This window comes from Dermochelys coriacea, chromosome 4, assembly GCF_009764565.3.
Source record: "Dermochelys coriacea isolate rDerCor1 chromosome 4, rDerCor1.pri.v4, whole genome shotgun sequence".
Classification (NCBI taxonomy): Eukaryota; Metazoa; Chordata; order Testudines; family Dermochelyidae; genus Dermochelys; species Dermochelys coriacea.
The window spans coordinates 138136666-138161024 of record NC_050071.1 but is presented as its reverse complement, the minus strand read 5'-3'; the positions used below and the strand labels follow the sequence as shown (position 1 = coordinate 138161024).

The 24359-nt window shown below is 42.5% G+C and overlaps 1 protein-coding gene across 5 annotated transcripts in view; it reads right to left on the bottom strand.

The window, feature by feature from the left end:
- PTPRA (protein tyrosine phosphatase receptor type A) overlaps positions 1-24359 on the bottom strand; it is a 258209-nt gene that overhangs the window by 29291 nt on the left and 204559 nt on the right. For 3 of the 5 annotated variants that reach the window (XM_043512765.1, XM_038398352.1, XM_038398351.1), the window contains 5 exons: positions 24292-24312; positions 22175-22198; positions 6049-6133; positions 3638-3711; positions 1382-1518 (listed from right to left, as the gene is read on the bottom strand). In XM_043512765.1, coding sequence (XP_043368700.1) covers positions 1382-1518; positions 3638-3711; positions 6049-6133; positions 22175-22198; positions 24292-24312 — 341 coding nt within the window. Of the gene's footprint in view, positions 1-1381; positions 1582-3637; positions 3712-6048; positions 6134-6328; positions 6425-22174; positions 22199-24291; positions 24313-24359 lie in introns of all 5 variants that reach the window. The other 2 variants (XM_043512763.1, XM_043512764.1) reach the window with 2 other exon arrangements.

Sequence of the window (24359 nt, the reverse complement as noted above, 5' to 3'; positions counted from 1 at the left end):
CAGGGTCTTGTCTATAGCACCTTCTATTTGAGATTAAGAACATAAGACTGGCCACACTGGGTCACATCACACTGGGTCCATCTAGCCCAGTGTCCTGTCTTCCGACAGTGGCCAGTGCCAGATGCTTCAGAGGGAATGAACAGAACAGGACAATATCGAGTGATCCATCTACTGTCACCCAGTCCCAGTTTCTGGCAGTCAGTCTCTAAATATTTTCTAAATAGTGAATTAAGCCTCATCCACTTCTGTGGAGTACAGATGGGTGTTCTTATCTTTGCTTTGTAGGAGGATACACAAACACAGAAGGCTGAAGGGACTTGTCCAAGGTCACTCAGAGTCAGGGGGCAGAGTTGGGAATAGACTCCCCATCTGCTCACTCTTAGTCCCACTGTCTAAATCACTAGACATGGCTTGCTTTCCATTAGTTTTCTACAGGCCCAGATAATATGGAATCCCACTTGTGATGCTCCAGGGCCAGCTCTTCTGAAGCTGGACTCCTATTACTGGAAACAGAGACCTATTCATTATCTAGTCTTATCAGCACAATTACACCTCTTCATTCATGTAATCATCCCATTGCGGCTAACAATGAACATTGCTGCAAATGGTACAGAGAAGAAGGAACCCCCAATGGAAATAGAATTATTGTCAAGCCCTGGGTTTAAATAAATAATGCAGGGACTTATTTTAACAAAGAAAACAGGAAGATGCAGGGAAAGAGGGAGTGAAGGAATCTGGAGGGGGCTCAAGCAGCTGGTCAAGTTGGGGAAAGCTGGCAGCCCTGTTGATCCAGAGCAGCTGGGCGGGTGGACGACAGCCACATAAACAGGGTACTCTTTCAAACACAGAAAGAGAGGGACACCCTCTTCACTGTTTCTGACCCATGTTGCCCAGCCAGAAATGTATCAACCTACTTGTTCTGTAAAAAACTGGTTGGTGTGTCTGTGCACCACTGCCCCCTGCTGGATAAGATCAGACTGCCCCACTGTAGGTCATAGGCCCTATACCTCCAACAGCTGCCCTTTTAGCTCAAGCAGTTGGGGCCTGTGCTAAGGAGACAGGAAGATGAGAATTCTATCCTTGTAACTGTGAAGTTCTGGGTGGCCTTGACATGAATAGCAACAACGGTGAAGTTCCTAATGGGCGATAGATTGGTTACAATTACTGTAACCACATCTAATATTGCTTGCTTTGCAGAGCTACAGAGAAACTGTCTTCATTAGCTTGAGAAGTGAATGGCAGTCTGGACTGGTTTGGCTCAATCTGCTACAGTAAGTACTTCTACCAGGTGAACAAAACACCCCTTTCATTGTTCAACCCAGTGCAATCCCCTGGCATGACTGAACAGTGTTCAGAAGAGAGGGAACAACAAAGCACTCACGTTGAATTCTTCCCGGAAGAGCTTATTGTCATCTGCCATTCGCCGGTTAATCTCCTCTTCCAATTTATCCACAGGTAGTGGTGGGTACTTCCTGTTGGTGCTGGGAGATCGGGCAAGCAGTGGCATGCTCTGAGGCTCTGCAATATCACACATGCTATTACAACTATGTTCATTTCTCCACTGGCATCGTCCTGGCAAAGCTGAGTGAAGGGAACTCCTGTATTATGTTTGGTAAATTTTCAGGACAACTCTGCATCTCTGACAGAATGATAGTTACCCTTTCCTCCTTCTACAGGATCTGCCATGCAAAGCATTGGGACATCCTTGCAAACATTAACCAAGTAACTCTTTCAACATCCCGGTGGGGTGGGTATTATTGTCCCCATTTTAAAGAACTACAACAGAGTACAATCAAGGCTAAATTTTCAACCCTGGATACCTAAAGTTAAGTCACTTACATTCATACTATGGCCTTGTCTATGTGGGAAAGTTTTATCAGTCATACTATACACTCTACTTTTATAACTCTCCCACATGGAAACATGCGCTCTGGTAGAAGAGTAGCTTTTTTTGGTTATGTAGAAACTGTTTTCCAAGCAACATTAGCTAAGCAAAAAAAAGGCCCTCACATCAGAGTAAGAGTGGCAACATGGGGGTTATATCTGTGTAAGCATAGCAATTTAAATACACAGCTTAGTTTATACCGGTATAAGTTTCTTATACAGTCAAGACCTTAAGCACCAAAATAAACAGAGGCTGATTTTTAGGCTTAATGTGCTACTGAAAGGTATTCTGATACCATGCAGATGGGCTCAAGTTCAAGGACCTAAACAGAATTTGGAGGCGCAGAGCACACATTACAGCTCTTATTTAGGTGACCACTTCAGGCACCCAACTGTGAAACTTTTGGCCCAAAGTCACAAAGCAAGTCAACCGCAGAAAAAGGAAGGGGAACATTTCCTGAGAGTTGTGTTTTTTAAAATTTTTTTTTTTTTTTTTTTTTTGAAAATGTTCAGTTTTTTTCAAAACTTGAGAAATGTCATCTTGGGTAAACGATTCCATGCAAAATTCTGAAAAATCAACAATTTCAATTTTGCAAACGAGCAGAATGATCTCAGAGCTGATCAAAATTAAAAAAAAAAAAATTCTGTGAAAATGTGTGCACGCACATTTTTCAGTGCCCAAACTTTTACCCAACTGAGGGCTGCATAGACAACCTCCCAGGAGCCTGAAGACTGCATCTAACTACCATAAAATGAACTAACTGCTGCCATTAATTCTTCATATGGAGGTGTAGTCAACTAAACCACAGACTCTAGCATGCAATGTGACACCTTGAGCCAAACAGCCTTCCAGGAGTATTTGGAGCAGGGATGGCTCAGAAGAAAGAAATATTTAGCTTTTCTTTGGAGGATTCCCATGCAACAGCTAACTAGCTAAGCTCTGTTTAGCTGCAACCAAGCACAATGATAAACAGTGGAAGTATAGCTATATTTTATAAACAAATTAATCTCTACAATACATGGAAACCAACACATTTTTTCATCCCAGTAGAAAAGGGGACAATGTAATTTACTCCAAAAACTGGGGGAGAGCTGTACCAGTTTAATGAAAACTACAAGGAGGTGCTATACTTAGTATCATTATATATAGATTATAAACCCAGAAGAGACCATTGTGATCATTCAGTTTGACCTCCTGTATAACACAGGCCAGAGAACTTCCCTGAATTAATTCCTGTTTGAACTAGAGCAAGATTTTTTAGAAAAACATTTCACCTTGATTTAAAAATTGCTAGTGACAGAGAATCTACCACAACACTTGAGAGGTTGTTTCAATAGTTAATTACTCTCATTGTTAAACGTTTGCAGCCTATTTCTAAAGTCTGAATGTGTCTACCTTCAACTTCCAGGCAGTGTTTCTTGTTATATTTTTGTTTGCTAGATTGGCAAGCATTCTATCATCAAGTTTCTGCTCCCCATGTAGGTACCTGTAGATTGATCAAGTAATTTCTCAACCTCCTCTGTGTTAAGCTAACAAATGAGCTCCTTTAGTCTTTTATAACCAACCCAACAAGATTTGAACTCAAGACCTTCAACAGCCTGCTTGAGCTTATGGAAAATGTCACCAATTGAGCAGCTGAAGCAAACTCATTAACCCATTATATGAACTAGTCCCTAGAGGAAGACAAAAGCCACATTCTCTCCAGGAGAGGCAGGGGTGGGGGATCACTGAGAATGGAAGGCAAAAATTCACCTGTGTCATCTGTTCGGCCATTGGACAAGCGAAATGAGTTGGAATGGCTCCCAGCTTGCTTGTATTTCTTAAACCTAATGAAGGAGAGAGTTCAGAAAATCAGAAGCTGCCCATCCAAGAAGATCAGCTAAGATTGATTTATTTGGGTGAGAAATATACCCAAGTTTCACTATGTGTTTCTTCTCCCCCTTGTTGCTCAACAGCTTTTAATCTTGGAGTCACAGTTATTTTGAGATTTCTTATAAATAAGAATACTACCTCTCATCCAGTCCTGAGTACTTTACATCTTTGAAGGAATTTATTGGGGTCATATAGGTTGTAACTTAGGACAGAATTTGGATGCAAGATTCACTGTCCCCATGCACTGTAGGAAGTAGGATTTTCCTTATTTTACACACAGGGAAAGAGGCGCCAAAGTCAGAGAGTGTGTCAGTGGCAGAACTAAGATTAACACTGGGGAGCTCCTGGCTCCCGATTTGGTGCTCAGATCACTAGTTCACATACCTAGTCATTAACAGCACAGCCCAAAAGAGAAGCAGGGCTCTGTTCCCATAAACACAGTGACCTCCATATTCACAATGTGGCCTCTTCAGGCATAAATCAGTTATTACCAAGCTTCAGAACAGCTGTCTTGGGGATCTGTACCATAGTTTAGCAGATACTTATGGCATCTTGTAAGAAATGGCTGAGCAAATTTGCTTCTGCAGAAGTCAGTTGACAATGCCTGTTGACCCCATTGGAGACGAGAAGCTGCAGCAGTTCCCTTTCTGAAAACTTCATGAATTCACCATCACACGCTCATTAACATCACATGCGCTTAGATACTATGGTGATAGGAGCGATAGAAAACCCTAACACAGACACACATCTAATCTTCAATCAGCTGAGATTCAAAGGATTCTAGAAGCTTAATGAAGAGGTGAGTGAGAATGACAGGCATTAAGTACGGAGTACCCCAGAAGTATATGTTCTGTGGCCTGATTCAGCAAAGCACTTAAATACGTGATTAAATTAATTCCTATTCAACAAAACATTTAATCAGGCACTTTTTACTTCAAGCACATGTTTAAGTCCCATTGGCTTACACTTGCATTCACTTACACTTACATTTTATAGCACTCTAACTTGCTGGCTCAGCGGTGTGAAAAATCACCCCCGAGTGCAGCAAGCCCGAGCACTTTTAAGCGCTAGTGTGAACAGGCTCCCAGCGCTCTGAGCTAATCCCCTCATGCGCGACCACACTCGCACTTCAAAGCGTTGCTGTGGGAGCACTTTGAAGTTTTCAGTGTAGCCATGCCCTCAGGGTTAGCTACTTTGCTGAATCAAGGCCTGTAAGTGGCAGGAAAGAGAGAGGCTACTGACATTGCTTTATAAGAGCTAACAGTTGTCTGAAGTTCCATGTGGCCAGGGCCCAAATCATGCTTATGCTGAAATCAAAGGCAAACCTCCCATTTACTTCCATCGGGGCTGCACTGGGCCCAAGCCAAGACATGAAGGGAATTTTCCCATCACCAAAGGAAACTGCTTTTTTTTTTTTTTAAATCGATTAAACATTCCAGTAATTAAATAAAATGTTTACTGGAGGTAAATAAACACTCACTCCAAGTTGACCTCCCAGTCGGATAGCAAACCACTGATAATTACTCTGAGTACAGTCTTTCAACCAATTGTAAACCTAGTAATTTCATGTAGACATTTTCCTAATTTGCTTATGAAAATGTCATGTGGCACTGTGTTAAAAGCCTTACTAATATCAAAATATATCATGTCTACAGCATCTTTCAGTCTGAAGGATTCCAAAGCTTTTTCCAGGTCAGAGAGACCACTTCACACACCGATTAAATGCACCCATCTCTAGTGCAGAATGGGGCCACTGATTCAAGGCTTGATGCAGAACTCATTGAAGTCAACAGAAAGACTCCCACTGGCTTCAATGGGCTTTGAATCAAGGTTGAAGTGAAAAATTTTTTTTTTCCAGCTCTAAATGCAGAGGGATTTTAGTTAGTTAGTGAGTAGAGTTACCCAAAATAGAATTTGATTTGTAGCACCCTTACCTTTGCAAAAGTATCAAAAGACTTTTAATGGCACAAGGAGTCAGGACCTATAATCTCAAAGAATCCATCTTTAGTAGCACAGCACCTCCTACCGTTATGATGAGGATTTGCTTTACGCTGATCCAGAGGGAAAAGCATCATGTACCCAATTACTAGCTCACTACCTGCATAGTCCTTGGAGGTCTCCCTTCTAAATACTGGCTAAGCCAACCCTGCTTAGCTTAGGAAACAGAACAAAAGGCCCAAGATAGCATAGCTGCAAGCCATCTGCTTAATACTTTGTGTTAATTAGCTTAAGGAGACTGAAAACATGTCACTAATGTCCCATAACGGAAGTGAGTGCTAAGTGTTTCTTACCTTAACATGTACAGCACAATAATTATAAATACTATGACTAGCAGGGAAGATAGGGCCACCATTACAGCTATAATTGGAGTCTCATCTGAAACAAAAAAGTAGAATCAGTTAAAAAAAAGAATCAGCAGTTATCTTAAAACATCCAGTTACATCATTTTACAGGCCAGATCACTCTACAATTTCTGGTCTAAAGACGATCAAATTGTTTAATAATGATACCTTGTCAAGTCATGCATGATAGAAACACATATTGCATACTTCTGCATTATTGATCACTTACCGAGTGCCCCAAACTGATATCCTATTTTACACTCTAAAGGCATGATTCTGTGCACCCTAATCTTCCTTGAAAAATCCTTTACTGCAGGATCTGATCCTAGGAATGGAACTATTTTAGGAATATTTCACACAGTGGAATGTCTCCCTTTCCTTCTACATCAGAGGTGAACAAAATATGCCTGCGGGCCGGATCCAGCCCATCTAACATTTCTGTCCAGCCCGCCAGTCTCTTTGGCTGCTCCCTCGCAATCTGCTGGCCGCTAAAAGTTCCACTGCGCAGCAGGGCACTCAGACAGGTTGCCTACCTGCTGTGGCCCCACGCTGCTTCTGGAAGCAGCTGGCTGCTGCTGGCAGGTCTCTGCGCACCCCTGGAAGGCAATTCCATGTGCTGACCCCACTCCCAGCACCGTCCTCACAGCTCCCATTGGCCAAAAACTGGCCAATGGGAGCTGCGGTGGTGGTGCTTATGGGCAGTGCACAGAGACCCACTGCCCCCTCCCCCCAAGGGGCATGCAGAGACGTGCCAGCAGCAGCCGCTTCCGGGAGCAGCATGGGGCCATAGCATGCAGGCAGCCTGCCTGAGTCCTGCTGAGCCACGGGCCAGGAGCCACCTGTGCTAAGCGGCTCCCAGCCAGAGCCTGCACCTTGCATCCCCTCCTGCACCCCAACCCCCTGCCCCAGGTCAAAACCCCTTCCTGTACTAAACTCCCTCACAGAGCCCACATCCCTCACCCTCTCCCGCACTCTCAACACTCTGCACCAGCCCAGAGCTCCCTCCAGCACCCAAACTCCCTCCCAGACCCCCCCCCCCCCCGCACCCCAATCCCCTTTCCCACGCAGGAGCCCCCATCCTGCACCAAACTCACTCCCAGAGCCCACACCCCTCACCTGCACCTCAACACTCCGCATCAGCCCGGAGCTCCCTCCTGCACCAAAACTCCCCTCCCCAGAGCCCCTCCATTTATATAGTAGAAACGTGCAGCCTGTGACAACATACCTAAATTCGTGGAGTGGCCCCCCTGCAAAAATTATTGCTCACCACGGTTCTACAAGTATTAGAGGTATGATGGGCACAAGTCACTATGTTGGAATCCACATGCAAAATTTAGTGGCATCATGTTTTTGATTCAGGGCCCATCTCCCTCTCCTATGTACTGAGAGGGCAATATGAACAAAACAAACCCCTGACCTGGACATTTCTGAAGTAGGACGGTTAAAATCCAGATCCAAATCCAAAATTTCCCAGAGTGCAAGGTGACTAAATTTAGCATCAATTTCAGCCCATCACAGAGAGGGGGGTGAGTGGCAAACTCAGAGATGGGTTTTGGTTCACATTTCTATTTCTCTCTCCCTAGAAATATTTAAATTTATTAAGAATGAGATTCTAGGCAAGTCACTGTATATGCTATAGCACTTAACACTTGTAGTTTATTAGCTAAAACTTTAGTAAAACTGTTAGCTCGCTTCAGAGTAGCAGCCGTGTTAGTCTGTATTCGCAAAAAGAAAAGGAGTACTTGTGGCACCTTAGAGACTAACAAATGTATTAGAGCATAAGCTTTCGTGAGCTACAGCTCACTTCATCGGATGCATTTGGTGGAAAAAAATTTTTTTTTCCCCACTAAATGCATCCGATGAAGTGAGCTGTAGCTCACGAAAGCTTATGCTCCAATAAATTTGTTAGTCTCTAAGGTGCCACAAGTACTCCTTTTCTTTTTGTTATCTCTCTCTCTCTCTCTCTCTCACACACACACACACACACACACACACACACACACACACACACACACACACTATCTTTTCTTGGGCAGGAAATGGGCAATTCCTTTGCAAATTCACTGAAGATTAACATATACAAAATGCTCTCAGCCTTTGAAACAGGCAACAGGTTTTACAAATGAGGTGCTTTCAGCCGGCCATTGAGAGCTGCCAAACTGGTTGCTGATGCTAGTGACCTATATGGAGAGAGATGGGGAGCCAGGAAAAGTCAAGCAGACAGTGAAGTAGCCCTGAAGGGCACATGCTGTGCATTTGTAATGAGCTGGAGCAAGCAGGGATGCCAACGATACCATCTGGTGGCATTTTCAGGGGCATTCGCAATCGGCTTTGGCTATGTGTATGGGGTTACCTTCTCTCTCTCAAGCATTTAGCAATCACTAACCCGTACAAGACATAGTCACAAGAAGCACGCTCCCCATCTTAACTCATCATGAAATGCTAGCTCAGAGGACCTGATCTACTACCGTGAAAGCCAGTGTGAGTTTTGCCATGGACTTCACTGAGAGCAGCAGCAGGTTCACACAGCATACAACATCTGTCTGGTATTGCAGGGGGAGAGAATCAGTTAGGGGGCTCTCCATTTTGTTTCCTGCTTGGGGTTTTCTAGGTGGGCCAGGCAGTGGGACCACAGTTAATGGCCACAGAAGAAAAGCTCTAACTCATCAGGCCAGAAGTGTCAAAAGTAAAGCTGCGAAAAAACCCAGGCTTCCTGCATCCTGCTGCTAGCTGTGCCCACTTTCAAAGCCGCTGCCTATTAATCATGCCTCACACCAATCACCTGCCAACAGCGGCTGGAAGAGTTTGCTCGAGGGCAATGGATTTCAAACCTTTTTTCATTTGCGGACCCATAAAAAATTTCAAATGGAGGTACAGACACCTTTGGAAATCAGACAGTCTGCAGATACCCAGGGATCTGCAGACAACTGCTTGAAAACTACTGCTTTAGGGAATCATTAGCTTGGTCTCTTTATTTGGGCTGCATTTCCAGTGAATGCAAGTGCAATGAACCAATAACAATAATACTTAATGCTTGCTGGTGTGGGGAGAGAAAGGGGATTGCAAGCTGGTCCATAGTTAAGACCAGGGCTGGCTCTACAGTTTTTGCCGCCCCAAGCACTGAAAAAAACTGCCGCCGCGGATGGCAAAGGGGAGCAGCTGCTTCCGATTTGCCACCGCAGCGGGCGGTGCAGGGAAGCTGCCGGCGAATTGCCGCCGCGGCCGGAGGGACTGCCTCCCCTTTCTAACTGCCGCCCCATGCACCTGCTTGGAATGCTGGTGCCTGGAGCTGGCCCTGGTTAAAGCTAGCTCCCCTTTGTGGGCTGGATCTGGTTTCCACTAATGTCAACAGAAATCATTCCATTGACATTCGCAGGAGTCGCATCAGATAATAAAATTCCTGGACCCTCACACTCTCTCACATCCCGCCTCTAAGAACCCTACAAAGAAGTTGAATCTCCTGAAATTCTCCACACTGTATCCCCTCATGGGAAGTTTAGTAAATATCAAAGCAGGACTTTTAAAGTGAGGGTGTTCTGAAAATGCGCCTTTAGTTGATGCTTGGAAAAGTAGAGGTTGTTTATTCTGGCCCAGCAGATAGATCAAAGGAACTGACTAAAGAGACCTGGATTCTATTCCTGCCTCGACCACTGGGTGACCTTAGGTAAGTCACTTCCTCTCCCATGTCTCAGTTTCCCCATCTGTAAAATGGGGATAATGATACTTTGTAAGTCACTCTATAAGAGCTAGATATTATTAAATTATATCCCTAAAATGGTTGGCCAAGATACTCATTGGCCTTGCTGAGGAAAGGGGCCTTTTAGTGGTTTTGAGAGGGTTGGGGCTGGGGTTAAGGGCATACAGAGAAAGGTTTATGAACATAAGCTGAATTCAGCTGGTAGATTGAGCCTGATGGGGCAGGGTGGGGGGGTAGGTGACAGGCCAGAGCCTGGACTTCAGAGTAGGAGATTAAAGGAAAATGTGGAGGCGCACAAATCTGGGAAAGGACATGATACAGAAGGCAGTGTGACCAACTCTTGTGATTTTATCACAAGTCTCACAAGAGCTGGTTCCTTTTTCTTAAAGCCCCAGCTCCCGGAGTCATGTGATTATGTGAGCATATCTGCTTTCATTTAAAAATTAAGTTAAATTTCTAGCTCTCATGGTTGCAGAGAAAAGCTTGAAAAATGTGAGTGCACCCTAATGGCTCAGGAACCAAAAGGAAAAGAAAAACCATATATATAAAATTTCATGATATTTAAACCAATCTTATGGTTTTTGAACATGTAGGGTTGGCAATACTATGGGGGGGACATGAACCAGGGGAGGGAGCTGAAGAGCGGGGTGAGGGTGCACACGTGGAGTGGTGCCCTATGGGTTCTAGGGAGGCAGGAGGAGGAGGAAGGGCAATGGTGAGACATGGAGGGGTGATTCAGGGTATGCGGGGACCTCTGAAGGACAAAAGGGAGTTAGCATGGAATAGGGCAGGGGAGAAAAGGCACAGAAGGTGGATGCAGGACCATGGAGGCATACAGGGTGTGTGCGCGTGCAGGGGCCCTGGGCAGATAGAGTGGCCCAGCGCTTAAAATTCACTATTTGGATAGAAGCCTTCCCACTGCCCCCTCCATTCCTTCCCGCAGTTCACCTCTCACATATCTCATGGTCACACATCCCTCCTATGGCCTTGCTAGTCTCTGCAGCAAGAAAGCCTTGATCTGGTGGGTCTCAAAAGTTCCCGTGAGAGCAGGGCTCCCCTTCTGCGCACCTTCTAAACCCACAACAGAGTTCAAACTTTGGGGCTCATTTAAAAATAGACAGTGAAATTCCTGCACAAAAAACTTAGCTAAAATTGAAAGTGGGTTTCAGTGGAATCCAATTAACACCCAAAACACAGTAGTGTTATTAATTATTCACATTACGATAGAATCTAGAAGTTACAACTGAGATATGGGCCCTATTGCAAGGATGGTCCAATGGGAACTTGGGGAGACTTGATTCAATTCTCTGCTCTGCCCTAGATTTTCTGAGAGACCTTGGGCATGTCACTTATTTAGCCGAACCTCAGGTTCTCCTGCTGTAAAATGGGTATAAGTATTTCCCTATTCTGAGAGTGTTGTGAAGATATATATACTAAAGAGTGAGGCCCTCATTATTATGGTAACAGGGGGGCATATAATTACCTTAGATAGTGCTAGGCACTGTACATATATATGTAAGAAACAGTGCCTGTCCCAAAGAACTCACCATGTAATTAGACATGAAAGACAGCAAAGAGAAATGAAGGGCCAGATTTTCAAGGGAGATCAGCACACTCGTTTCCCCCATGACTGGTCAAAGGTCTTACACAGTCTGTGGCAGAGCCATGAATACCCCAGTTTCCTGAGTCTCAGAACTGTGCCTTAATCACACTTCTTAAACATTGTCAAGAGGCTGCAGAAATACATGCTGCCAACCTTGTTTGGTTCCCTTCAGTTTTCTTTACAATCGAATGAGGAGAAAAAAAGAAACCAGAATAAAAACAACAACTCAAGATAAACCAAAAAGAGTTTGTTCATAAAAGCCCAGTGAAAAAGTAAATCACAAAGCAAGGAGCTCAAAGATTCCACCCACTGCTATGTGCTCTTTACTTTTTCAACACCCTAAACCAGCAACAGACAGTGTGGTTGGGTGGGGTGTGGGAATAGGGAAAATAAATCAGGTGTGTTCTGTTTGGATATTTTAGTTTAAAAGGCCATATTGACTTTAGAAATCAGCACAGGGCAAAAGAGGCCAAAGTCAACAGCAACCCATCACTGTCAAGAAATCCCATGGAGTGGGAAGGGGAAAAAAAAAGGCAAGAATCATTGAGGCTGTCTTGTTAAGTCATTTTTATTGGCTCCGTCCCTCACTTAGTCTAATACAGTCTCCCTGTTGACATGAGCTGCTAGACTCATCAGCACTTGTGTTTGGGGTTTGTAAATGCAAAATGAATGCACACACACAAAAATGTGTGCACATCATTTACAGACATTATTACAAGGATTGCAACAGTTACAGTAAACGTGCACACAGCTGAGTGAAATTCTCCCCAAAGCAGAGGGCCAACATAGGGCTAAGGCAGCAATTAAATCCACCCAGTTGGGAACAGCTGACTCAATTCCCAGATTTCCATGGGACATGTGGGATTTACTCATGGCATTTTGCAGGTGCAAGCTTCAACTCCACTATGGAAAATTTACCTCACATTAGCAAGTTTCTTTCATTTTTAGCTATTATTTGCATTACAACAGAGCCACATGAAATCGGGGCATCATCATGCTAGGTGCTGTATATGCACTAGTTAGAGAGACTCTCTTCCCCAAAGAGTTTACAGTCTAAGTAAGCCAAAGGATGGGAGAAAGAAAAGATCATTATCTCCATTTTACAGATGGGAAGGGGAGACTCGGGAATTAAGTCACTTGCCCAAGGTCAAACAGTGAATTTGTGACAGAGTCAGGAACTGAACCCAGATTTTTCCAGGCCAGTGCCTTGACCACAAACCTATCCTTTCACCAATCAAGGTGTTGCAGATAAGGAATTTTAGAGGAGGTTTATGTTGGCAGTTCTTTCAAATGTACAAGAGGAACTAGTGTCTACCTCAGTGGTATCCTTGAAACTAGCAAGTGTGGGCCATATTCACTCCCGGGGTAAGTCCACCTGTTCTAAGGAATTGTAGTACCTCCAGGGATGTATTTGGCTCACTGGTTTTAATTCACTAGTTTCTAATTAAATAACTGATTAACAACCATAGTGCCAGGAAAGAGATTAAAGGTCTTCATCCTCTTATTTTCTTTTAGAGTCTAAAACCCCTCTCTGCTTCTATGGCTCAGCATATTCAGATTCCCTGTCCGATCATGATTCAATCTATAAAAATATACAGGGCTAACAAAGAAAAGCTATTAGCATCCTATTAAACAAGGGTGTAATTTGATATAAAGCTTCATTTGGGAGTGTTCACTAACAAACAGGTTTGCATTCAATTTTTTTCTGGTTTTCTGGAATTCCTGCTGACATTTCATAGCAGACATGTCAATCAGAAGAGATGGAAATCAGATAAGTGCTCTGCCCAACAGTGGAAAAACATGGTGCAAAATCTGGGAGGGGACCAGTTCTAGATCACAGCTTTAGAAATCTAGCAGAGAATGCATGAATACACATGCACACTTTTTTGCCCTGATTCCTAGCTGGCTGCAGATGGGCATTCCAAACTGCAGCTACCACAAGGTTCCTCAGGACTTGGGGGCAACAGCGGAAACAACTGTGTTATTATTAACAACAACTACAGTCCTTGGAACTGGCAGAGATGGGGAGAAGGAAAAGATGGAGCCCCAAAAAACAACAGAGGGTCTTAGATGATTAACACACTTTCTTTGAAGTGGATCTAGCTAGGACAACAATCAGTATAATATTCTCTGTACATGGCTTCCATGTTCTCAAATAGCATCCTTAGGTTCTAAGGCAGTGGTCCCCAAGCTGTGGGGCACACCCCCCTAGAGGGGCCACGGAGGAATGTTCAGGGGAGCACAGCAGGGCCCTGGTCAGCCCCTATTAGGGGTGGGGAGGGAGCACCACCCAGCCCTGCCCCCAGCCCCAGCTGTGGCTCCGAGCTCCTGGCCGCAGCTCTAGCCATGACCGCAGCCTTGTTCCCAACCGCAGCCCCTGCCCTGCTCCCAGCCCTGGTCCCTGACCATGGCTCCCAGAAGGGCATGGACCAGGTAAAGGGGGACAACTGAAAAAGTTTGGGGACCACTGTCCTAAGTAGTAGTATACAGAGGGACTCAACCAACTTTTCTTTTCTCCTTCCTTGCTCCCAACTCCCTGCCATAAGCCATCACACACATTACTTTCTTTCCAACCACAAGCCACATGGACCTCCCAACTATTTCCCTCCACCCATTACCGGCCTCATCTCTCCATTGGCTCCATGCCAGATGTTCCTAGCTCCTTCCTGGACTGCTCTCCTGATGATCTGCCTTTCCCAGGCTGTATCATGATCCTGCAGCACATGTGCATGCACACAAAAATAAGATTTACATGTAGGTATTAGGGCTGTCGATTAATTGCAGCTAACTCACATTATTAACTCAAAAAAATTAATCGTGATTAATCGCAGTTTTAATCACACTGTTTAACAGGAGACTACCAATGGAAATTTATTAAATATTTTGAATGTTTTTCTACGTTTTCATATATATCTTGTATTCTGTGTTGTAACTGAAATCAAAGTGTATATTTTGATTACAAATATTTGCACTGTAAAAATGATAAACAGAAGAAATAGTATTTTTCAATTCACCTCATGCAAGTACTGTAGTGCAACCTCTTTGTCCTGAAAGTGCAACTTACAAATGTAGATTTTATTACATAACTGCACTCAAAAACAAAACAAAATAAAACTTTAGAGCCTACAAGTCCACTCAGTCCTACTTCTTGTTCAGCCAAACGCCAAGACAAACAAGTTTGGTTTACATTTACAGGAGATAATGTTGCCCTCTTCTTATTTACAACATCACCAGAAAGTGAGAACAGGCATTTGCATAGCACTTTTGTAGTTGGCATTGCAAGGTATTTACATGCCAGATATGCTAAACATTCGTATGCCCCTTCATGCTTCGGCCACCATTCCAGAGGACATGCTTCCATGCTGATGACAGTTAAAAAAAAAAAAAAAAAAAAAAGTGTTAATTAAATTTTTGACAGAACTCCTTGGGGGAGAATTGTATGTCCCCTGCTGTTTTACCCATATTCTGCATATATTTCATGTTTATAGCAGTCTCGGATGATGACCCAGCACATATTGTTCATTTTAAGAACACTTTCACTGCAGATTTCACAGAACTCAAAGAAGGTACCAATGTGAGATTTCTGAAGATAGCTACAGCACTCAACACAAGATTTAAGAATCTGAAGTGCCTTCCAAAACCTGAGAGGGATAAGGTAGGGAGCATGCTTTCAGAAGTCTTAAAAGAGCAACACTCCGACATGTAAACTACAGAACCAGAACCACCAACAAAGAAAATCAACCATCTACTGGTGGCGTCTGACTCAGATGATGAAAATGAACATGCGCCGGTCTGCACTGCATTGGACGATTTTCAAGCAGAACCCGTCATCAGCATGGACACATGTCCCCTGGAATGGTGGTTGAAGCATGCAGGGAAATATGAATCTTTAGCACATCTGGCACAAATATCTTGCGACGCCGGCTACAACAGTGCCATGAGAATGTCTGTTCTCAATTTCAGGTGACACTGTAAACAAGAAACAGGCAGCATTATCCCCTGCACACGTAAACAAACTTGTTTGGCTGAACAAGAAGTAGGACTGAGTGGACTTGCAAGCTCTAAAATTTTACATTGTTTTATTTTTGAATGCAGTATTTTTGTACATAATTCTATATTTGTAAGTTCAACTTTCATGATGAAGAGATTGCATTACAGTACTTGTATTAGGTGAATTGAAAAATACTATTTCTTTTGTCTTTTTACAGTGCAAAAACTTGTAATAAAAATAAATACAAAGTGAGCATTGTATACTTTGTATTCTGCATTGTAATTGAAATCAATATATTTGAAAACACAGAAAACATCCAAAAATATTTAAATAAATGGTGGTATATTATTAACAGTGCAATTAATTTTTTTAATCGCTTGACAGCCCTAATAGGTACGTTCATGCTGCATAGTTGGGATCTGAAGCTGAACTTCCACATAGCCAACAGCATTTGGATCAGGCCTAATCTCTATATTTACAGTACCAGGAAATCAATAGTGAGATGGGAGTGTGGTCTAATGGATGAAGCACTATTCTCCACGTCTCCCTATATGTACATAACATCCTCCCTGAACTGATCCATAGGGCCAAGTTCCTTCTCCTCCATATTTCTCAATGCTCATCTCTGCTGAGATACCTGCAAGAAACTAGAGGTGAGGAGCAAGCAGCTGAGGGGCAACTGGAATAGGATGATACTCAACAACCAAAGAGTACCAACACATACTACAAGATTCTATATTTGTTATTGCATATTTCTCCCAAACTGTTTACATGTTGCTCATCTTCTTAGATCGTCAGCCCCAGGGTACAGGAATAAATTTGGAGGTTGATTACTACAATAGGCCTCCTGTAAATTGCTGGATTACTAGGAATGTTTAATAAAATTCAGCAATATCTATGAAAAACAGTATTTTGCAATTATATGATGCTTCTCATCCCGAGATCTCAAAGCACTTTACTTGCGTTATTTAAGCCTCCGTATACCCTTATACAGTAGAGATGTATTTCCATTCTACAGATGGGAAAATGGAGGCACAGAGGCTTTTCCATCTCTTGTCATCTTTATCTGAAGACTGGATGTCTTTCCAGAAGATATGGTTTAATCAAACTCAAGTTACTGGGCTCAATACAGGAGTTACAAGAGGAAATGACTTGTTTGGTGTTATACAGGAGGTAAACCTTGATAATATGGTCATTTCTGACCTTAAAATTTATAAATCTAGGTAACTTGTATAAAAGTCACACAGTGAGCCAGACGTGAACTGATCTCCTGAAGAACTCAGGAGTTTTGACTTCCAGTCCTTTGCCCCAACTACTAGATAATATATCTATCTTTGTACATATTGTAATGAATTGGTATGTGTGTGTGCGCATGCATGCACGCACATGTGTGTCTACAAATGCACCCCTCCGCCCCCCACACTATCTTCTACTGGATGGAATCAGAACTGATCAACTTTGTATCATAGCCCCTATATTGCTTCCACCTAAAGGAGATTCTCCTCTAATGCTCAACTGCTTTTGGAACAGGTCGGTTCTGGGTCTAGTCCTGAGGAAGTTCTGAATGGCCCTGTTGTGTGCAATGTAGCGGCAATGTTATAAAACCAAGATCTGGTATGATATACACATTTTCATTCTGAAAATACCATATTTAAAGAAACAAATCAAAGAACAAAGGCATTAGTTCTCTGGCATAATCCATCAAGCTCAACTCTCCCTATGTTCTGTAGTAATGAATCTTACAGTAGCACTCGGAATTCCAAACTACAGCCATCTGAGGATTAAAAAACAAACAGAGAAACCAAATTCTTTCAGGTTTCTAGGAACATATCTTACACAGACACTGCTATAGGTGTACATACGAGAGAGAGAGAGAGAGAGAGAGAGAGAGACACACACACACACTGTATAAGTAAAACGAAAGGGTTATTTATTTTTTATATAACAGCCCTAAATAATAAGTAGCCAAAGTGTGATTTATTCTCTAACATTTACCATCTTGCACCACTCCTCTTGAAAGTTTAATGATCACGGGGGGGAAAAAAATACAGAACATTTTCACTCACTTTCAGTGAAAGCTCCTTTATCTTGCTTGCATTAGAGACATCACTAGAAATTTGTTAAGGGGAATAAATTTTGAAGTGTCATTAAAGATATTGTTAAAGATATTGCTGTAACTTTCTTTACAAGCATACCAGCAATTTCCCCTCTTCCTGATACTAGATACATTTTTTTAAAGTAAGTAGCTCCCAAAGGGCATTTGCCCTGACTTAAAAGGCGGCAAACTATATTTGCTCAAAGCCTTCACTTCCCTATAAACTCTTCATAATGTTTGCTCACAATGCTCCTTACATTTAAAGGAAAATTCCAGTGTAATTTCAAAGATGCTCTATTCATAACAGGCCTGATCCTGCAGCAACAAGTCCTGATGAAGTCAGCTAATGAGCCTGATTTTAATCTCTGTCATGGTTTCACAGTGTCATAACTTCACTGAAGTCAATGGAATTATTTAAATGTACATATCATTGTAAAAGAAATCAAACCAGATCCAACGGGAGTTGTGAGAGAGTAAATAATGCAGGTTCAAGCACTACAACTAGAGTATCTAGACACAAAGAAGAGTAAAATCAGAATGAAAATATGAGGCCTAATCTGCAGCAGGTATAAATCAATGTAACTCACTGACTTCAATGAAGTTACAGTGATTTACACCAGCAGAAGATCTAGTTCATAGGATAAAATTCTGCTCTCAGGAACCCTAGTGCAACCTCACAGATGGCAAAAAATTAGGTTCAGGCAATAAAAATGTTTTGTTGTATCTAACGGGAACAAAAGTTCATGACATTTAAAACAAAACAAAAAAAGCACAACTCAAAAAAAGTGGGTGTTCCTTTAAATATCCCCCTTGCATTATTGAAAACACCAACACTTTTCACTGGAAATGAAACTGACCAGCTTAGTTTAACTATCCAAGCCAGTGAAGTGCAAAAAATAAACTAACAGCAGCAGAGATAAAAAGTAAATCACATTTTTGCAATTTTTTGTTTCAGCATCTGCAAGTGTGAGAGGGTACTGAACAATACACATGCTGTGCTGGAGGTAGGGGAACTGTGCAGAAAGTTTCCATAGGTGTACAGCCAAATTTTAAAATGAATTCACTTGGCCTGTATCCCTTTTGTTTTCACTTTCTGAGAAGATTCTAGCAAACATGTTTATTGACAAGAACATTTGCAGAAAACAGAGTATCTAACTAGTTATTTACACTGTGCATAGAATCATGAGAGTTGCAAATCTAACCAAGTTAACTGGAGCACCTTGTAGGCTAATCTAGCTGAAACACTGAACAGAGTATTGCTAAAATATCTGCAGAAAGCTAATTTCAAAGTACAGAAAACCAAACTAAAAAGACCATTGGTCTGATCCGGTCTGGCAATTCCTATATTTCTGAATTAATTTGTAATTGCAAATATTCCAGAGGGAAACCTGAGTATCTAAACTAAGCTCAACCAATCACATGACAGAAACAGACCAAATGACCTATCATTATAATCAAAACAGCTGGAATTTTGAGTATTTGCTGGCAGATCTGCTCATGAACAAGAATTATTCACAGGAATTACTTGGCAAATAATTTTGAAAAATGAAAATATTAGGGGAAATCATGATTAACAGGCAATTCCCAAGAAGAAAAGGAACGGTAAATTCTTCAAATAGCTCTCATAGATACAAATTATTTACGCAGATCTATGGAGGTTCTAATGCCAGATTTTTCAAAAGAGTTTGGCACCCCCAATAGAAGCACTTTTTTCAAAAGAATTTAACATCCACAGGTGCCAGACAGGGGCCAGATTTTCTACAGAGCCCAAACACATTAGAATCATAGAATATCAGGGTTGGAAGACCTCAAGAGGTCATCTAGTCCAACCCCCTGCTCAAAGCAGGACCAATCCCCAACTAAATCATCCCAGCCAGGGCTTTGTCAAACCTGACCTTAAAAACCAGTAAGGAAGGAGATTCCATCACCTCCCTAGATAACCCATTCCAGTGCTTCACCACCCACCTAGTGAAAAAGTTTTCCCCAATATCCACCCTAAGCCTCCCCCACTGCAACTTGAGACCATTACTCCTTGTTCTGTCATCTGCTACCACTGAGAACAGTCTAGATCAATCCATGCTCTCTATAAATATATCAGAGGGATAAATACCAGAGAGGGAGAGGAATTATTTAAGCTCAGTACCAATGTGGACACAACCACAAATGGATATAAACTGGCCACCAGGAAGTTTAGACTTGAAATTAGACGAAGGTTTCTAACCATCAGAGGAGTGAAGTTTTGGAACAGCCTTCCAAGGGAAGCAGTGCGGGCAAAAGACCTATCTGGCTTCAAGATTAAGCTCAATAAGTTTATGGAGGAGATGGTGTGATGGGATAACATGATTTTGGCAATTAATTGATCTTTAACTATTCATGATAAATAGGCGCAATGGACTGTGATGGGATGGGATCTGAGTTACTACAGAGAATTCTTTCCTGGGTATCTGGCTGGTGAATCTTGCCCACATGCTTAGGGTTCAGCTGATTGCCATATTTGGGGTCGGGAAGGAATTTTCCTCCAGGGCAGATTGGAAGAGACCCTGGGGGCTTTTCGCCTTTCTCTGCCGTATGGGGCACAGGTCACTTGCTGGAGGATTCTCTGCACCTTGAAGTCTTTAAACCATGATTTGAAGACTTCAATAGCTCAGACATAGGTGAGAGGTTTATTGCAGGAGTGGGTGGGTGAGATTCTGTGGCCTGTATTGTGCAGAAGGTCAGACTAGATGATCATAATGGTCCCTTCTGACCTTAATGTCTATGAGTCTTTGGAGACCCTTTCAGGTAGCTGAAAGCAGCTATCAAATCCGCCCTCATTCGTCTTTTCTGCAGATTAAATAATCCCAGTTCCCTCAGCCTCTCCTCATAAATCAGGTGCTCCAGCCCTCTAATAATTTTTGTTGCCCTCTGCTGGACTCTCTCCAATTTTTCCACATCCTTTTTGTAGCGTGGAGTCTAAAACTGAACACAATACTCCAGATGAGGCCTCACCAATGCCGAATAGAGGGGAATGATCACATCCCTCGATCTGCTGGCAATGCTCCTACTTATACAACCCAAAATGCCGTTAGCCTTCTTGGCAACAAGGGCACACTGTTGACTCATATCCAGCTTCTCATCCACTGTAATCCCCAAGTCATTTTCTGCAGAAGTACAGCCTAGCCACTCGGTCCCTAGTCTGTAGCAGTGCATGGGATTCTTCCGTCCTAAGTGCAGGACTCTGCACTTGTCCTTGTTGAACCTCATCAGATTTCTTTTGCCCCAATCCTCTAATTTGTCTAGGGCCCTCTGTATCCTATCCCTATCTTCCAGTGTATCTACCTCTCCTCTCAGTTTAGTGTCATCTGCAAACTTGCTGAGGGTGCAATCCAAACCATCCTCCGGATCATTTATGAAGATATCGAACAAATCTGGCCCCACGACTGATCTTTGGGGGACTCCACTTGATACTGGCTGCCAAATAGACATGGAGCCATTGATCACTACCCATTGAGCACGACAATCTTGCTAGCTAGCTATCCACCTTATAGTCCATTCATCCAGCTCATACTTCTTTAACTTGCTGGCAAGTATACTGTGAGACACCGTATCAAAAACTTTGCTAAAGTCAAGGAATAACATGTCCACTGCTTTCCCCTCATCCACAGAGCCAGTTATCTTGTCATAAAAGGCAATTAGGTTAGTCAGGCATGACTTGCCCTTGGTGAATTGCACTTTCCTTTCCTCTAAGGGTTTCAAAATTGATTCCTTGAGGACCTGCTCCATGATTTCAGGTGAGGCTGACTGGCCTGTAGTTCCCAGGATCCTCCTCCTTCCCTTTTTTAAAGATGGGCACTACATTAGCCTTTTTCCAGTCATCTGGGACCTCCCCCGATCGCCATGAGTTTTCAAAGATAATGGCCAATGGCTCTGCTATCACATCCGCCAATTCCTTTAGAACCCTCAGATGCAGTGTATCTGGCCCCATGGACTTATGCTTGTCCAGCTTTTCTAAAATAGTCCTGAACCATTTCCTTCTCCACAGAGGGCTGCTCACCTCTTCCCCATACTGTGCTGCCCAGTGCAGTAGTCTGGGAGCTGACCTTGTTCGTGAAGACAGAGGCAAAAAAAGCATTGAGTACATTAGCTTTTTCTACATCCTCTGTCACTAGGTTGCCTCCCCCATTCAGTAAGGGGTCCACACTTTCCTTGACCACCTTCTTGTTGCTAATATACCTGAAGAAAACCTTCTTGTTACTCTCAACATCCCTTGCTAGCTGCAATCCAGGTGTGATTTGGCCTTCCTGATTTCACTCCTGCACGCCTGAGCAATATTTTTATATTCCTCCCTGGTCATTTGTCCAATCTTCCACTTCTTGGAAGCTTCTTTTTTGTGTTTAAGATATCATTAGGCAGAAAGCACTTTCAAAAATCTGATCAGAATGGTCACACGGGGAGCTTCTGGGTGGCTGAATACTTCTGAAAATCTGGACCTTACTTGGATATCTAAACAGAAGCTGAGCTCATCTAGTCCAATAATAGGTGCTGAGCTCTTGAAAAACTGGCCCCTGAGCACTGTCAATATCCTGCCCCTAAGAATGCATTTTGTTCTTTCAAACACTATTAAAAAATCCCAAAGCACCGTTGGTGACGCTTAGCAGAGGAATACACAGTATAGGGACATAACGTGGCAATGAGATGTGAACTTCTCACCTCTTCTGTCCGGATCAGAATCACCTGCACAACAAAAAAGAACAGAACAGGAATATCTTAGCCACACAGAAATACAAATTGTAAGAAGAACTGGGGGGGAGGGGAGGGGTGTTAGAAATTGAGACAGAACAATATTGTGACACAATTAACCCGTGATTTTAGTGCCAGCCTCACAATATTTGGTTCTTCTTTTGATTCCCTATCTCCTGGAGTGCTGTGATTATATGAGAACCTCAGCTTTCATTTCAGTAAAAAAAAAAAAAATACAGTACATTTTTAGCTATTCTGGTTTTGGAGAAAAATTTGAAAACATGATTTGAGTGAGCCCTAATGTCTCAGAAACCAATAAAATAACTGCAACTTTTTTCCCCCCCAAATCTCATGATATTTAAACTGATCTTATGTTTTTGAGACCCGACTCATGATTTTTGAGCAGTTGAGGTTGGTATTGCTAGAAACATACCAGTCATCAGGTCCAGGAAGGATGGGCAGATAAAAGTTTCAATAGCTATTGAAATGGACTATAAAAAAATAAACTGAGAAGAACTCAAGGTTATTTTGTATAAAAATATAATATGCAGTGGCAAACAGAACAGGAGAAAAACTAGCACACAAGACTGAGAATTCTTAAGGCAAAGAAATCACTTGTCTGTAAACAGTGGAAGTATGACAAATACCATTTTCAAATGGAATTCAAGTTTTTTATTACATTCTAATGAATGCTGGCTTGTAGCACTGAGAACCCTGTTCACTTTTATTGCCACTTAACCTCATATTGGGGTCTCAGCACATTATAAGCATATGGCCCTCTTTAAGAGAGAGTCCTGTACTTGTCCCATTAGCTTTGCCTAGTGGAGGAGGAAGCAAAAAGTGCTGCCAGACAGGAAGATGAATCCAGAGATCACAGTCAGGCTGAGCAGACTCTGAAATGAGGGCTGCTGCTATGTAAAATCTGACATCTGTTTGAACCACCCAAGGCTCAATGAGAAAGACAAGAGCCCCCTAAGAATGTGACTGCACATAGCTACCCACTGGGCATTATTCTACACCAGTGCAACAGAGAACAGTGGCCATGTGCGTGCGTGCATGCATGCGTCTAAAGACTATGGGTCAGATCCTCAGCTGGTGTAAATTAGAATAGTTCCATTGCCTTTAAAGGGGCGATGCCAATTTTTATCAGCACAGGACCTGATCCAATACAGAAGCTGGGTCCAAGAATTCCAGGAATTGCTACCCTGCAAAACACACACTTATAAAGACTAAGCACTGTCTTTGTCTAGGAAACAACTATGGACTGGCAGGGGATGGACCAGATGTGACCTAAAAGGTCTTTCTCAGCCTCTAACTTCTGTGATCCTTGTTTGTGTTTTTCTTACTTGTAGTATCTCCTGATAAGTCAGCAGCAGCATAAAACAATCGTCTTCCTTAAAACATTGTGACGTGCACATGGCATATGGGCTGGAGGAGGTGGGGAGGGGAAAAGGAGGTGAGGGATGAACAGGTACTGCTTCCAAAACATAAAAACCAAATCATTCACTGAACACAAAGTTCAAAGCCTAAAATAAATGGAAAGAGCTTTGGAGATTTAAAGTGCATTTCTCCTGGAGTTTCCAGCTTTTACAAAGCTAGCTTCTTTTGAACATTCATCCTAGGGAAAAAGCCCACTCCCATCTCCTTCCATGGACCCACTTCTCTCTTGGGAATGGCAAGGCAGACACATGGGACCAGTGAGGAAGCTTGAGTAAGAAAAGGTAGAACCAACCATTCAGAAACAAGGCTCACACTTTACCATACAAATCCATTTATAAATAGTTTACAAAGGGTTGATAAACTATTAGATGTTTTAATAAACTGTTAATTGTTATTGAGTTCATCAGGCTGCTTATAATCATGGCTTATGATCCTCTATAAACACTTTTTAGTGAGGCGCTTATAATAATTGATAACATATGCTACTTGTGTCTGTAACATGCATATAACATTTATCAGTCATTTATTAACCCTTTATAAAATATATATTAATGGTACCTTAATATGAAGAATGATCGAACCAAGGGTTCAGTTAAAACCAGTCAGGCCCTAGGATAGAGAGTGAGTGTCTAATGGTAAGCGCTTACCTGGGCCTTTTGACGGCTCACCTAGAGAAAGCAAAACAAACCATAATGAGTGTCAGTGACTGAAACCT